At 45.5% G+C, this 16,495-nt stretch overlaps 2 protein-coding genes across 2 annotated transcripts; both read right to left on the reverse strand.

Moving 5' to 3' along the window:
- Window positions 1-1,260: 1,260 nt before the first annotated feature.
- On the reverse strand, window positions 1,261-12,382 carry LOC147312207 (uncharacterized). Its single transcript, XM_086264272.1, has 6 exons — window positions 12,194-12,382; window positions 11,812-12,012; window positions 6,412-6,545; window positions 4,684-4,720; window positions 3,197-3,269; window positions 1,261-3,112 (listed from the first exon to the last, which is right to left on the reverse strand). The coding sequence occupies exons 2-6, from the start codon at window positions 11,956-11,958 to the stop codon at window positions 3,021-3,023; spliced, it is 483 nt and encodes a 160-aa protein (XP_086120398.1). The 5' UTR covers window positions 11,959-12,012; window positions 12,194-12,382; the 3' UTR covers window positions 1,261-3,020.
- Window positions 10,231-11,565, reverse strand: paqr8 (progestin and adipoQ receptor family member VIII). Its single transcript, XM_086263777.1, is given in 2 exon segments — window positions 10,231-10,884; window positions 10,887-11,565. Coding segments are annotated over 2 exon segments (1,062 nt in total). The 5' UTR covers window positions 11,347-11,565; the 3' UTR covers window positions 10,231-10,282.
- Window positions 12,383-16,495: the final 4,113 nt, after the last annotated feature.

Raw genomic sequence — 16,495 nt, forward strand, 5'->3', positions numbered from 1 at the left:
TATATATATATATATATATATATATATATATATATATATATATATATATATATACACACACATATACATATATATGTCTTACAATGTTTTTTATCTTATCTATTTCAATTCTTTTGTATTGGATTATATTATCCCTCCGTGCAGCACTTTGGCCGACACTTGATGTCTTTTAAATGTGCTATATGAATAAAACTGACTTGACAGATTGCTAATATTTTGTAAATGATTGTATTTTAAATCTTCTGATCGTAAATTATGCGCTGAGGATTGCACCGGTGGCCTGGCCTGTCACATGGAATGTTTTAAAAATGCACCCTGCTGCACAAAGAAGCCACACCCCCACCTGTGCCTGCTCCACGGAGCCGTGGCCAAAGAGAGCGAGAATTACAGAGGTGATGATATATGAGATGTAGCTCTGTATCTCTGACGCTCCACCCAAGTCCCCACACCAGGGTGAGTGATGCACATAATAAACGGCATATTAGAACTACATTGTAAACACAGGCTCAGCTGCTCAGTCCTATTGCATGCTGAAGCATTGTATGAAGCATGGCGACTTGATTTACAACACAGTAATGAACACTTTTGAGAAACGTCACAAAACTAAAGAATGTAATAAAAAAATCAAACTCTGGGGTTGAAATTTTGAATATTCAAGTATCTCCAGGAAGGGTTAAGGAGCATGCATGCAGGAAAAGACTAGCAGCAATGTGCCAGGATGGCACAGTGATACATGCCATTGGAAGAAGGTTTGCCATGTCTCACAGCAAGAGTGTGGACAAGATAGCAATAGATGGGCCATTACATGAGTGGTCACAGCTGTAGAAAGGCATCAACCCAGGAACATGATCAGTAACTACTCCTTTGTGCAAAGAAGAACAGGGGGAGCTCTGCCAGAACTCCAGTGGGCTACTGTGCATGTTTCTGGTCAATCTTCAGACCCAGTACCACCCTTATGCTCCACAGTGGGTCCCGGGTTCCTCCTCGTGTGGATCAATGCCTGACCTTTTGTTGCCGAAGATTGAACTAATCATTTCATTCAAGTGTGTTGATCCAGGGTGAGATCTAAAACCTGCAGGACACCGTCCCTCGAGGCCTGGAGTTGCCCACCCCTGGTGGAAGTATTCGACATCAGTGTCTCCTGCTGAGCCCTCCCCACTTCACACCAGTGACCAAAACATCCCAGCATGTATAACTTACATTTTCAAACCCCAAGCAGACAATTAAGAGCGCGTTGTTTGTAATAATGATCGGACAAAACAGTTTTCCACACCTTTAATGTACAGTGCTAAGATAAGCATTATCAGTTATGCCGGTGCTGCCTCACTAGGGTGTGTGTCATTTGAACACTTGAGTGGATTTACATGGTAAAGGATGGTGTGACAGCAGGCATTACAAGAATGATAACTCCACCCTGCTTTGAGATGTTGTGACCTTTGGTTCACATTAAATCGTCTGCAAATGCAGACTCCACTCCAATCATATCACCCGCTTTGTTCACAGAGCCGGTAATGCTGCGAGTCATCGGCTAAGCAGAGGAGCAGAGCTATGAAAGTATAAATGAAAACAGAAACACGAGGTGAGAAAAGTCCTTCTTATCACAACATGTGTCAACATCTGCATAGAGAAAAAAAAGTCACTTTATTTTTTTCATCATTTGTGACTCCGACCCTAAAATCTTCAGCACTCATTTAAAAATAGCTAGCAACAATATTAGCACAGATTTAAAGAAGAATAACAGTGTCCTAGCTAAAACCTGCAGATAAAACCTGCAGGGACACCGGCCCTCGTGGACTGAGATTGCCCACCCCTGGCTTAGAATAAGGAAGTGAGAGGAAATGATAACACTAATTTGAGCTTAATCAGCCATGTCTGACTCAAAGATGTACACGCCCCCTAACGAACCTGCTTATGCTGATATTCAAACACAAACTTGGCTGGTTTGGCCATAGACTTCTTTGACACTGTGGACTCACTCAAATATTTTTACATACTCACCAGATAGCTAGCTAGCTAAAAGCCAAAAATATCCAGCAGCAGCAGAGCCTGAACCACAGACAGCTGTGTAGCTATCGTAACAGTGTGAAGCGTCCCCAAGAGAACGACTCGAGCAGTCTTTCTCATTCCACTGAAGACCAGACCAGGCCCAGAAATAAGGCAAGCACCCTGAACCCCGAGATGAAGTAAATGTGATATAATCTGTTATTAGCTTTAGCGGGCGTTTTTTAAGGCTTGGTGAGTCTTTAGCCTTAGCATGAGAATCTGTGGATACATATGATTTCAATCTTCTTAGCGCCAATGAGACAGCACATTTTAAAACTGATAAAATACGATCTGTAATTAAAAAAAAAAAACTACAGGTGACACTTATTTAAACCAATCAGAAAAGAGCTTCATAACAATTACATGATTTGGTCGTTTCCCTGTTCTGAGTGTAGTTAACACACTCCAGGTGTAATTTCCCAGCTTACTCTGAAGCTAAACACACATGACAGCTATTGAAATTAACACCAGTGAGCAACAGTCAGAGTGAAATAAGCTCAAAGACTTGATAGATACGCCTGTGACGGACTGCTTTAATTTCTCAGCTTCAAGAGTTTTCGATTTTACCACTCTCACAGTAAATCAGTTCAGATAACTGCTTATATTTTCTATGTGATGAGTGGACGTACTAAAGGCAAAGACAGGAAAGTTCAGCTTACAGAATCCAGACTTCTACAAAGGCTTCCAAAATGAAGACTATAGGAAATTAAACAGCATCCAAATAAGTGAAGGTCTGATTTGTTAAAGACGAGGTATGGATGGTAGCTCGAGCTGGCACAGGACAGAGCCAACTTTCCCTCCTACCCTTCCTCTTCTTTTCCCGTCCATCTGTGCATTTGGGATATGATCCAGTGTGGGAAACTGGGGTTTCTTTGCAGCGGGATGTTGTGGATGATTTGTCCCTCCTCCGGATTCTTGGGAGCTTCTGTTTTCTGGGGTGTGTTGTGTGGTTAGTGTTCAGGAGTATAACTGATTGTTTAATTTGTTCCTGCTTTCGGCCTCTGTGTCGAGAGTGTGTGTGGAGGCATGTTTTTGTGGTTTCTCCATGTGGAGCCTGAAGAATCTAGGTCTGGGAAAAAAATCAGATAAGAAAATCTAAGTGCAAATGTTCATTTACATGCAACAGAAATGTCTTAATCTGTGGTGAACTCACCGGACGCATTTCCCGACTGTGTGGCAGTTGTTCCATTGGATCCTCCTCCTCCTCCTCCTCTTCCATCAACATACTGTGATGGAGCAGGACCAGAGTTAGGACAACAAGGACATAGAGTGCTGTAGGAATGAGTCCTGAAACCAGGAAGTGAGCTGGCATTTTTGCACTCTGGAAATTTTTAACGTTTTATCTTGTGCCATAAAAACATGTAAGAAAAATCACGTGGTCCTTACCAGGTTCCCAAATGATTTAAACAACGCGAAACGAACAACACCCCGTCTTTATTTATTTAACAAAAACTAAACCAAAGTCCCGACAGAAGGAGCGTGTGAGAGAAACCGAGTCCAGCTGGTGGACGGACGGCCTCGCACTCGTCCCTGGAAGACTTTGGTCTAAGAGGAGCTCGTGGTCGACTCAGTGGAATTCACTGTCGACGCTCACAAAGTAAGATTACTGGCCACAGCGTAGCAACAAAAGAGCTTTCCCCTCGCAGACGTCTGCGGCTGTCACGGCGAGTCAGTGGTCGTGGTGGTATTATGGTTGCTTGACCTTTCATGGTAAATTTGGGTGGTTTAAAATGAAGCGCTAATTTGGTTATTTTGCCCTTTTGTGCCTCGTTGCCTCTGCACTTCTGCTGACAGCCGGCCCTCCAACACATCAGCACATATCCACGGTTTAATGTGTTTGTCTAAGCTCACTGCAGCATACTGAGATTGTTTTTTGAAACATCCTAATCCAATCAGGGTTTTGCAGGTAACTCTCACGAACATATAAAAAGCCTTAATAATCTTAATCTCTTCCTGACACTGCACAGCAGCGGTCAGTCTTAATCTGCAGAGACAGCGCTGTGATATTGGAAACAAAAGGTCAGCGCTTCCCTGCGTCACTTTAAAGAGCTGTTTCGCTTTTTAAATGGAGGCAGCGCACGTCTGTTTCCCTTTCATCTGAACTAAAATAAGTCTTTATTCACTTTTTGGTTGTTGTTTTGTTCCCTGCGTTCGTCTCTGCCAGTTTGCATTCATTGTGACGTTTCTCAGTAAAAACTAGAGAAGGCTGCGTGGAGTCCTTGAAGTTTTTATATTTGAATGAACATCAACGTTTCCATTTAATCATTTAAGTAACATCCTGCAAATGCAATAAACAGAGGAGCAAATGCTACAGCTGAAAGTAATCATTAGTATTCTGGATTTTGGTATGAATTTGTTTTTGCCTTGCATCTTTATTTCAGCGCTCCACATATGCAGTAAAAGTCTTTTTGTAGAGATTTCAGATAAAAACAAAGATGATTTCTGTCACATAATCGATTATTTTCATCTGTCCCACCCAGCCTGGCTCTAATGAGCCAGCATCACTGTCTCTGCCTCCCTTTTGACTCTTCATAATTAGCCAGTTATGGCTCATAATTGGAAACTAATGAACTGTGGCAGGTACTGCATGCAAGTTAGTTTCTACTGATGGGAGAGAGAGAACAAAGAGCCAGTTCATACCACTGCTCCGCTCACGTCATAGGCGTTGCTGCTGCTCCTGTAAACGACAAGAAGGAAAAGTGGAGGTCATTAAGCCGTATGATGGCATGCTGCTGTAGATTTGTTCCTCATCCACACAGAGTGCAAACAAAGGAGCAGAGTCCTATTTACATGCCAATGTGCCATTTTTGTTTTATGGCTCAAAACTCTGTCCATGTGTCATCTTTTTTTTCTCTCCTTCTACCTTTTCATTAAACATATCGACCATGACTTATAAGTGCATAGATTTACCAGTCCCATTGTCCACAGCTGTGTGCACGCTCTCACAGCCCAGCCCAAATCTGAGAGGGCTGCTTGGACCACGAGGGCTAAAGCTAAGCTCAGCTGAGGGCAGGATACATTCCTCATTTAGCTGCTTGAATCGGGCCAAACTCATGAAAAACTTTGATCAGAATAAAATGAATTGGAAATTTAGCTTCTCTGGAAAAACGTCAAAATCACTCGGACTGGTTTCAGATTGCTTTGAGAAAAATTGTCCTTCATAGTTTGTTACACTTGCATTCTTCCTAGTAGCCAGCAGGTGGCGACAACTCCACAGAACAAGTCAGAAAAGACAAAAACCATGGAAAACTATACCAGTGGCTAACAATGTGTCAGTGAAACGCTGCTAGCAGATCCAGATCCAGACTGTTCTCGTCATGTCCAGTTTCAAAGAAAGTGATGGCAAAAACACCCATGCAGATGTCCCATCTTTTATATACAGTCTATGGAAATGTAAGACTTCAGGCCAGATTTGGACTTGCTGGTACAAATTTGTGAAAGCTTTAATGTACTTTGGTAAAACTGGAGTCTGGATTCTGCTCGACCTGTCTCAGGTTTTGGGACTGAACAAAGACGTCTGACTGCACTGAAATGTGTCTCGAGGAGTTGAGGCTTTCTCCAGATGTGCCTCGTGGGTTTCTAAAAAGCAGCTTGTCTAAGATCACGCACTGATCTGATCATCTATCGTTCTAAAATTTCCACATGTATCAGTCCTGTGAGGATGTGAGACCATATGTACACAACTCAATCAATAAACAATAAATTATATTGGTGCCAGATTGTTGCCACGCTTTATGTAAACAACCACTCATCGTGATGTTCCTGTTCAAGTCCAACTCTTCTAAATGAAAAAGCAGCAGGTGATACGAGTGTTGTTTCGCCTCGCAGTTCGTCACTGTTATGTCTGGCATGTAAACCACAATGATGGGCGTTTAAACACATGCACACACTAATGTGTGTAAAACTCCCGCCAGGGCACACACGCACGCACGCACGCACGCACACGCACGCGCACACACACACACACGCGCGCACGCACACACACACACACACACACACACACACACACACACACACCTCATCGAGGTCATTAGGGTAGTGACGCTTTATGAGCCCAGCCCATTTGGTGCAGCTGCCAGATCACAGAGTGATTTGTGTCTGCGTCTTCCTCTTTCAACGGGCAACACCCTTCATCAGAAACCAGCTATCGGGTCTGACAAGCTTTGGGAGAGTGATGAATGGTGAGCAAAGTCTACAGGAAAATGAAGAGAGCCAACTAAAACCAGACTGTGTTGGTCAGGTCCCCGGACTCTGCTCCTGGCTCCTTTAATTCCCAGCATATTCCAAGCTTTTTAAGCAGGTAAACAACAGGAAAAGAGACAAAAGCACCCGAATGGATGTCCCATTTCATCGGCACACATTGCTCACCTGTTACACTTGGCACAAAGAGCCACAAGAGTGACGCTGAGGACGAGGAAGGCGACGAGGGAGATGACGCCCACCTCTGGAGAAAACCAACCCAGTACACCGACCATCCCAACTGGAGCCATTCTTGAAGTCTCCTATAAAGAAATCAAAACACAACAACATTAAAGGAGCTGTGAAGTAAAGTTCACGTGCACACAGTGGATCCTAGCTATGTGAAACTCCTGTGAAAGAACCATAACTATACACAAAATAAAACTAAAGGGCTCACAGCTTACGTCGCGTGCTGCTTGGCTCTGTAACTGTCACCAGCTGCTCGCAGTCATTCAACTGCCTCTGCTTTATGTGGCTCAAAGCATTCAAACAAGTTAGGGAGGGACCAGTTATCCAGTCTGTTATGAAGGAGGTGCTCGCACAGCCCATAAACAACCTATTGTCTCGTTCATTATCTCTGAATAACACTTGCGTCTGTCATGCCTACGCATTCCAGAAAAGCTGGAATGTGCATTTTATCGGAAAACTCCTGTCTGACTTATTTAAAAGATAAAATAGATGAATCGATACAGGAAGCTGTAGTGTACAAACGATAATAAACAAAAGCAGCTGTTTCCTAGAAAACACTGCAGGTGGTCACAGGCCAGCAGCTGCTTCGACCTCTAATCTTTACGCACTTTAACTATACAGTCATCTTCAAGCTATGGTAATACAGTGTTTTGTGTTTTTTAACTCAGGACCGCCACAGGCACAAGAAACGTGTTATTTAAATGTGCTGTATTTTGTCGGTGACATGGCTCTGTTCTGGGGATATGTGGAAAGATCCCAGCACAGAACCATCATGACGGGGTCAAGGCATGAGGAGGAGGTGGTGGTGGTTTGGGCGAGGGGGTTGCAAAGTGGCTTGCAGTGCAACTGTAGAGTACATAAAGCAGATAAGCAGCTTATTTCCTATATGAGGTTTTCAGCAAAGACGTTAGCAGTGATGCGATGATGTGTGCGATCAGACTTTTTATATAATCCTGTCGACTCTGGGGTTTCAGAGGATATACAGTACACAAAAAGACACACACATGCTAGCTTCTCCATGTTTCTCACTGTACCGGCAGCTGATTGGCTCTGGCAGGTGAAATTATTCCCACAAAGGGTGTATTAGACAAAAAAAGGATCTTTGTTCTAATGCAGAGCACTGTCTGGACCTGGATCCAGACTGAAGGGATTATTGTGCTTTTGCAGGCTGCAGTCTCAGCTGTGCTCGTGGAATTACAAAGATTAATTTGAATAGGGTCAAGACTTAGTTTCATGACTAAGGGCTCATACCGTAGAGTAACTCCTGGAGCAGTTATCAGACCAGCTGAATGGTTGCGCACATGAACAGGTACTTCCTGTTAGGCAGCAAGTATAACCAGAGCATGGTGTGGAATTACAGTGTTTAATGGTTCCAGTACAGTCGAGTGACGGTCCTACATTTGTCCAACACATATGATCCAGTTTGACACACACACAAACAGGATATGCCACCTTTATGAAAGTTTGACATAAACAAGTATTCAGAGAATTGCAGTGGTGTTCCCCAGCACTTGCACAACACCCACACGTCCTCGCCTCACCACCCCGACTCGCATATCTTTGTGAGGAATGACACGAACACCAAGCAACGCGCCCACACCCATTACCTGTTTAACAGCCCCATCCTGTCACGATGACCTCCCGGAGCCCCGCTCTGTACCTCTCAGCAATTTTCCTTTTGCTGATATTCACATGAGATATGCTCAGCAACACAAAGTGAAATCAACAGCCACTCTTCCACAGCATTTCAGGTATTTGGACCATAGCCACGAATGCAGCAAACAAATAACTCTCTTCGCTTCCATTTGAAGAATACTAAGTGTAGAAGATTACTCATTATCATTGAATCTCTGCATACAGAGCTCATGAACAGGCTGCTGGGACACATATTTAGGTGATGTATTTCAAACGACATATACTTAATCGCTTTCGTCCTGAGACTTCCAGCAGAAAGATCGAACAAGTTCAGAATCGTTTGGGAAAAAGGCCCAGTTGTGCCCAAGAGCTACAAAACCTGCCCAGTAGCACTTTTAAAGGATGCAGTGTGAAGTTTGTCACGTGGAGCATGTTTACTGTGCACAGGAAACGTGAACAGACATAAAGACCCATCCAAAGGAGAAATCAGCACAGAGTCTTTATGAATCTGCTTTGGGACAGAGCTCAGCTAACCTTTTTTTTTTTTTTTTCCCCTTTTTTTTTTTTTCTAAATGACATCAGAAACAGCAGTATGCGACATTACGTGATGGCAGAGCTTCAGTTCATCCTTTGTCATTTTTTTTTTTTTTTTTAATAAATAGGACAGGGGGAATGAATGAGAGAAAGAGGGGGAGAGAAAGAAAGAAAACCAAAGGGGAGAAGAGACGGTGAGAAGGGGGGGAAGAGAGAGAAAAAAAAAAAAAGAACTCCTGGGTCACCTGTATGGAGAAAAAAAACAAACAGAGGAGACAGCAAACAACAAAGAGCAACATAATAATAGAGAAAACAAAGCACCATCACAATAAACTAGCTAGTCATAGATATCAATATTTACTAAATAATAAACGATATTGTGCAGCACGCAAGATAGACAGCGCACAGTGTGCTTTGAGGCAGCAGCCAAGAAAGCTTTAGTCCGCGTCTGTGAATACCCATGTGTGCATACCTGTGTGGATCAGCATGCTTGCATTCCAAAGGTTTCTCCATGTAATGATCTGCTAGGGAGTGTGGGGGGGGCTCAGCTAACCTATCACAGACAAGTCTACATGCTAGACAGCCAGTGCACTCACAATCAAATGAATACAGGTAAGGAATCAAATATTGTTCACTGCTGCTAAACGTGGACTTTCAACCTCAAAAGTAACCCAACAAGAGGAAACCACCGTACCCAGCCAGGGTCCAGCACACAAGCCTGTTAACAACCGCAACTTTTCATTCATGCCATCCTTTTCTAAGAAGTCAAACAACCACATATAAAGTGGTGACTCACTGAACCTGACCTTTGTTACCTTTGGACAAAGTCGACTCCCTCCTCTTTGAGATAAGCTGATAGTAATGAGGGTGGCATGAATTTTCTAATAAAACTGGAGCAGCAGAGCCTCACAAAATGTGGAAGTATCCCTTTAAAAGGAGCCTGACTCGCTCCCATTCTGGGCCGTCCCGTAAACTCTCACAGGGGGAAACTTTCTTCACATAATAGATACAAAAGGTGCGGCCGCAGCCTCAAAGTGCTCGACATACAGTCTGTGTAGCGGAACAAAGAATGGCCGAAACCTCAGATACAATAACCTACTTTCCTCAATGGGAACAAACAGGGTCGACAAGATATAGTGTTTAGCTTCCATTATAATGCCTGTAAACACACGTCGCTCACAGCCCGCTCCACACAACCTCCAAAGTTTATTGTGTTTCTGGTCTCTCACGTGAATTTCAGACGAGGACAAAAGCGCGTTAAGTTGATCTTCTCTGAACGTGATGTACAGTATAAATGTTTGTGTTCTCGATACGTTTCCAGCAGCATCCAGAGACGATTTTAGGTTATCGTGCTCCTTGATTACTCTGAGCCTCTGTGACCAGTTACATGGGAGGGTGACTCACTGTGGAAAACTTCACTCAGCTGTACTTAGCACATTAGAGCAACTATTTCTTTCATGAATCAGCAGTTAAATCTTCAGATATACCAGACCGGAAGAAGTTTCAGAGTATTTTATTCTTCAAGTATTTCCGTGATAAGATAGTCCTTTATCTGAATCTTTTAGACAAAAGTAAATATATGTATTTGGTTTTGTTATTAAAATAATTATGATTTGCTCTTTGATTTTTCTTCGTTGCGCTCTCACTCGTCTTTACTCTGCAGTGCCTTGCTCATGTGCCTCATTGCGATCAGCGCCGTCAGGATACAGCACACGAACAAGACGGGGAAGGATACGCACGCCCACCACAACTGCCGCTCCCCAAATAACTCCACCACTGTATCCCTCCACCGGGCGTAGTCCTGGAACAAAGCCTCCAGCTGGGACAAGGTGCACAGGGACAGAAGCACGTGGAAGATTTGATGACCCTGGCCTGCAAAGTCACAGTTGCCTGGAAAGAAGCGCTCAGGGATGGAGCAAGAGAAGAAGAGGGCAGACAAGAGGAAACAGGCAATCTGGAGAGCGTGGAAGGGTAGCGAGGGCTCCTGTGACCAGGAGACAGTGAGCAGGCGGTGGGCTACGGGGCTGATATCCAGCACGTACGCTAGGCCGGTGGGGATCAGCTGGCACACTTTACGCTGAGGTGGATATGGCCACCTGTACCTGAACTTGGCGTAACAGCAACCGGTGCAGGAGAGCCACCCAAAGAAGGCGGCGCCAGGCAGAAAGATTACCCCAATGCGTTCTCGCCACGCTGGCTCAGACGCGTAGAAATGGTGGCCGAGCGAGCACCCATACTGATACAGGCCACACCCACGTAGTCCAAGAAGAAGAAGTAGTGCGCGCGTTCGGAGTGAGATTGCAGGAGATGAGCCGCCACACTGAGGTACAGATATGTGAGAGATGACACCAAGAACAGGAGCAGAGGTAGCGAGGTAACGTCATCCAAGGTGCACCCCAGGGTGTCTACATTGGCCCACCAGCGGAGCAGCAGGACAGGACCGGCCAGCAAGTGGGTCCACACGTTCAGGGACTCATTATGTTTCCGGAAGAGGCTGAGGAGGTAGCAGCGCCAGTCTTGCTGGACAGGACGGTATCCTGACAGGATGTAGGGTTCCCGGAACAGGCTGGGTACCTGGGAGGCAGTGACGGTGGGGCTGGGCGGCAGTAAAGAGAAAGGGAGGAAGTCTGAGAGGTGAGGGAGACGACGCGGGTGCTTGGTGCTCAGTGCTATGGTGCTGAGCCGCTGCAAAACCTCAGTCGACATCTTGATGATGAAGAACCAGAGGACAGAGCACCCTGTGGGAGAGATTAGATTAATGCAGGCTTCAAAGCAGAGGACTCAACGCGTTAAATTAAACCTCACGGGAGCACGCGGTGCGCTTTGATGTCACATTCAGAAGACATTTTTAGATGTGGATCAGCGGCAGGAAGCTGGGGATAAGATACAAAACAAAACAGATGAGGGGATCAAAAATCTCACAAAACCAGCCAAAAACATGCCAACAGAGACTGGTTTGGAAAACTCTGGAACCAAGCCGCTGCAGTTGGCAGTGTTTCCACTGTTGGTCCAGGCTTGGACTTCTGTGACATTCCAATTAAGAGCTTTCAGTCGCCAAAAGAAAAACGGCCAACAGGAGACCTTTAATTACGTAAGCCAGACATTCTTCTCTTTTTGTGTCATGTGCACCGGAAAAGCAGCTATGCAGTCAAACCTGTAACCATCACCCACCTGTGGTGGGAGGAATGTTGTCACAAAGCAACCCAGCACCTCCGCAGACAGCACGCACACCCGCCCATCCAGAACGCAGCTTCTGAATCTCCTCCTAAAAGGGTGCGCCCCTCTCTGCTGGCCCCCTCTCTGTTTCCCCTTGACCATGAACACCAGCACCCATTTAGAGCTTCTGAACGGCCTTTTGACCTGAGCCGCTTTCTGTGAGGAGCCCATTCAAGTTTGTCCAAGGTAACCCCGCATTAAAAAAAGGGAAAGAGGGGTAAGACGTCTCTTTTTTTCAACATTAAAACGAAGAAGCTCCGTGAGCCACACAGAAAAAATAGACTGCACTTCTTCCATCATATATGCATTTATATGACGACAGAAAAAAGAAACATACCTGCAACACAGGACACCTGTTGCCCGTCTGGACTCACGCGTCACTCCAAGAAGGTGGAATAAGACGTGTGCAGCAGCGCTTCTTCTCATACAAACACAGGGGGAGAACTACCACATGCTGGTTTAACGAGATGTTTCCGACGCTGCAGGGCGAAGGGAAAAGGCCTCAAACTACTGACCTGAGAGGCCGGAGGGGTGGGCGGGGTCAAAGTGACCAGAAACGCCCTCAAATGTAGTCGCCAACGCTTTGAGGGCTGTGACTGTTACACTCCGGAGCTCAGTGTGCCCGCGGTGTCTGCACTCACCTGCTCATTAGAAGACCAGTTTATCGGCACACTTATTAAAACACGTGTTGTTATTATTTTTATCTGGATTGTTTTTGTTTGTGATCATTAATTATTATTAAGTTGACAATAATTGTTTAAACGACTGAAGGCACATCATGGCCAAAGTCATACCGTATACATGCACGTGTGTCTCCATCTACTGGTCTGCACTGCGCACTGCACTAAGGCGGTTTGCACTCAGACGTAATGAGAATGTGACAGTATCCTGGTAACCTGAGGTGATCACATGTCCAACTTTATGTGGCCAACATCTTTAACCAAAATCAGGTCTTATTTGCTGTTATTAGTTGAACTTATTAGTCCAAGCGCCATGTTTCCCACCTTTATAATGTCTATGATGGTTTCTCCCTCACACCCAAACTCTAACCAGTGAGTGTAACAAGACTCATAAGACCACTTATACAGATATTATTGTATTTGGTGAGGGAGTTAAGATAAGATAAGATAGAACTTTATTAATCCCTCGGGTGGGTTCCTCTGGGAAATTCGACTTCCAAAAAAAAGCACAGCAACGACCGAAGTTACAGTTACAGAATTGTTATATATATATACACACACACACACACACACACACACATATATATAAATACAGAGACAATATAAATAAAATATACAAAGGGGATAAATAGAATAAATAGGAATAAAAAATAAAAATACAAGTGAATTGCACATTTCAAGTATTGAGTCTATTGCACTGTTGACTATTTACAAAAGTATTGCACAAAAGGTATTGTACAGTGAGGTGAAGAGGCACTGCAGCTTAGTTGTTCCCTCCTCCTTTGTCCTCCTGTTTCCCCTCCCTCTCCCCTCCAGAGAGGAGTTAAACAGTCTGATGGCGTGTGGGACAAAGGAGTTTTTAAGTCTGTTAGTTCTTGTCTTGGGGAGAAGCAACCTGTCACTGAACAGACTCTTCTGGTTGTTTATGGCCGTGTGCAGAGGATGCCCAGCATTGTCCATAATGTCCATCAGTTTCTTTAGTGTCCTTTTCTCTGCCACTGTCACCAGAGTGTCCAGCTTCATGCCGACCACAGAGCTAGCCCTCCTGATCAGTTTCTCCAGCCTGGATGAGTCCTTCTTTGCTGTGCTGCTCCCCCAGCACACCACAGCATAGAAAAGTACTCCAGCAACCACTGACTGGTAAAACATCCTCAGGAGCTTCCTGCAGATGTTAAAAGACCTCAGCCTCCTGAGGAAGTACAGTCGGCTTTGGGCTTTTTTATACAGGTGCTCTGTGTTGCATGACCAGTCCAGTTTATTGTCCACCCACAGCCCGAGGTACTTGTACTTGTTGACCACCTCCACCTCCTCCCCCTCTATCTGAACCGGCAGTGGACCTTCTCTGGACCTCCCGAAGTCCACAACCAGTTCCTTAGTCTTTGAGGTGTTGAGTTGCAGGTGGTTTGTGTGACTCCATGCGACAAAGTTCCTCACCAGACTTCTGTACTCCTCTTCCTGATCATCCCAGATACACCCCATGATGGCCGTGTCATCTGCAAACTTCTGAATGTGGCATAATTCAGAGTTGTAGCAGAAGTCAGAGGTGTACAGGGTGAAGAGAAGAGGGGACAGCACAGTTCCCTGTGGTGCTCCTGTGCTGCTGACCACAGTGTCAGACGTGATGTCCTTCAGCCTGACGTACTGTGGTCTGTCGGTGAGGTAGTCGGAGATCCAAGCCACCAGGCAGGGGTCCACCTCCATCCTGTTCAGTTTTTCCTGAAGCATACAGGGCCGGATGGTATTAAAGGCACTGGAAAAGTCAAGAAACAGGATCCTGACCGTGCCTTTTCCCCCATCCAGGTGTGAGTGGGCTCTGTGCAGGAGGTACAGGATGGCATCCTCCACTCCGACACCCGCCTTGTATGCAAACTGTAGTGGGTCCTGGGCATGTTGTACCTGTGGTCGGAGGAGGTTGAGGAAGAGCCGCTCTAGAGTCTTCATAAGATGTGACGTCAGTGCCACCGGTCGGAAGTCATTCAGCTCATTGGGCCGGTTCTTTTTGGGGACCGGGACGATGCAGGATGTCTTCCATAGGGCGGGCACTCTCCCCAGTCGCAGACTGAGGTTGAAGACTCGTTGTAGCGGCTCCCCAAGTTCAGCAGCACACGCCTTTAGCATCCTAGGACACACCTTGTCTGGGCCTGCTGCCTTTCTGGGGCGAAGCTTCCTCAGTTGCCTCCTGACCTGATCCACTGTGACACTGGGAGATGTTTGGGAGGAGGGGGGGGGGGTGTCTTGCTGCTGAGAGAGGGATTGGAGGAGGGGGGTGTCATGGTGTCAGGAAGGGGGGGAAGCGAGGGAGGCAGGAGAGTGGGGAGAGGACTCTGTAGTGAAGGTGAGGGTGGGGGGGTTGTGGGCTGGTCAAACCTGTTGAAGAAGTTGTTGAGTTCGTTTCCCTTCTCCACAGTCCCCCCCCCCCACTGTGCTTTTCTTGGTGTTGTGGCCTGTGATGGTTTTCACACCATTCCAGACCTCCCTCATATTGTTCCTCTCCAACTTCTGCTCCACCTTCCTCCTGTAGGTGTCCTTTGCTTCCCTCAGGCAGCGTTTCACCTCCCGCTGTGCTGCTTTCATCTCCTCCTTCACTTTGCTCCTGAAAGCCTTCTTCTTCATGTTGAGGACAGCTTTGACTTCCTGTGTTACCCACGGTTTGTTATTAGGATAACACCGTACCGTCTTAGCAGGGGCGACCGTGTCCACACAAAAGTTGAGGTAGTCTGTAAGACAGTGTGTCGCCCCCTCTATGTCCTCACCATGTGGGCTCAGGAGCACATCCCAGTCTGTGGTGTCATAGCAGTCTCTCAGAGCATCCTCCTTTTCTGGGGTCCATCTCCGGATGGAGCGCGTTGTGACAGGCTGCCTTTGGACGAGGGGTGTGTATTGTGGCTGTAGGTAAACCAGGTTGTGGTCTGACTTCCCTAGTTGCACTCACGTTAAATCTTTGTCCTACATGTGATCATGCTGAATCGGTTATAGCAACATTTTCCACACCTATGCCTCGGAGCACAGGTGTGAAGTTCCAGGGATTACAGTCAGTGCTGTGAAAACGTTTTTGCTCCCTCCCTGATTCGTGTTTGCATTTTTGTCACGTTTGAGATCATCAAACTAATATTAGACATAGATGGCCAAATACAGAATGCAGTTTATAAATGATGATTTCATTAATTAAGCAGAAACAAAATGCTATCCAAACCTGCCCTTTATTAAAAACTAAGTGCCCCTCGGTGAGTTCACTCTCGTTAACCACACCCAAGCCTGACTAGCAGGTGACCCAGCCCTACTGCCAGACCTGTCGAAGAAATCACTTAAACAGAACCTATCTTACAAAGTGAAATAGGATAAAAGATATCAAAACCAAACCAAACAAAACCCACGTCAAGCCATCACCTAAAGAAAGTCATTAACACGCAAAGGTTAAAAAGCATTTTCTAAGGCTTTGGGACTCCAGAGAACCACAGTGAAGGTCATTAAATCCAAATGGAGAAAACTATAAACAGTGGCCAGGAGTGGCCCACCTACCAAAGTTGCTCCAAGAGCATCAGCGACTCATCCAGGAGGTCACAAAAGAACCAAAAAAACATCTAAAGAACTGCAGGCCTGACTCACCTCAGTTTAGGTCAGAGGTCATTCAACACCGGGCAAAAAAGGCATCCATAGAAAGGAAGTATTTCAGTGTTATTGCTAACTACTCCTAAGCTAATGTTGTGTTCAGCCTTTACAATACAAATGAGACGTGCATGATCCCTAAACCTCGTCCCCAAACACACAACTGTCTGCTGTACCTCAGCCCTCCTGAGATAAGTGACAGATCAACATTTGGTAAGTTCCCCAGACAAAAGACACAAAACAGCCGGCTATGAGATGGAATTATAAACTCACTGAAAACCAAGCAATCAAAAAATAGGACAGAACAGGGAATCACGCCCACATTTACACTAGAGGGATAATATTAAATGAAA

Source organism: Aulonocara sp. 'chitande type north' Nkhata Bay, linkage group LG15 (genome assembly GCF_057382095.1).
Source record: "Aulonocara sp. 'chitande type north' Nkhata Bay isolate Kocher_YH1m ecotype deep benthic linkage group LG15, A_spYH_male_GT1.1, whole genome shotgun sequence".
NCBI lineage: Eukaryota > Metazoa > Chordata > Actinopteri > Cichliformes > Cichlidae > Aulonocara > Aulonocara sp. 'chitande type north' Nkhata Bay.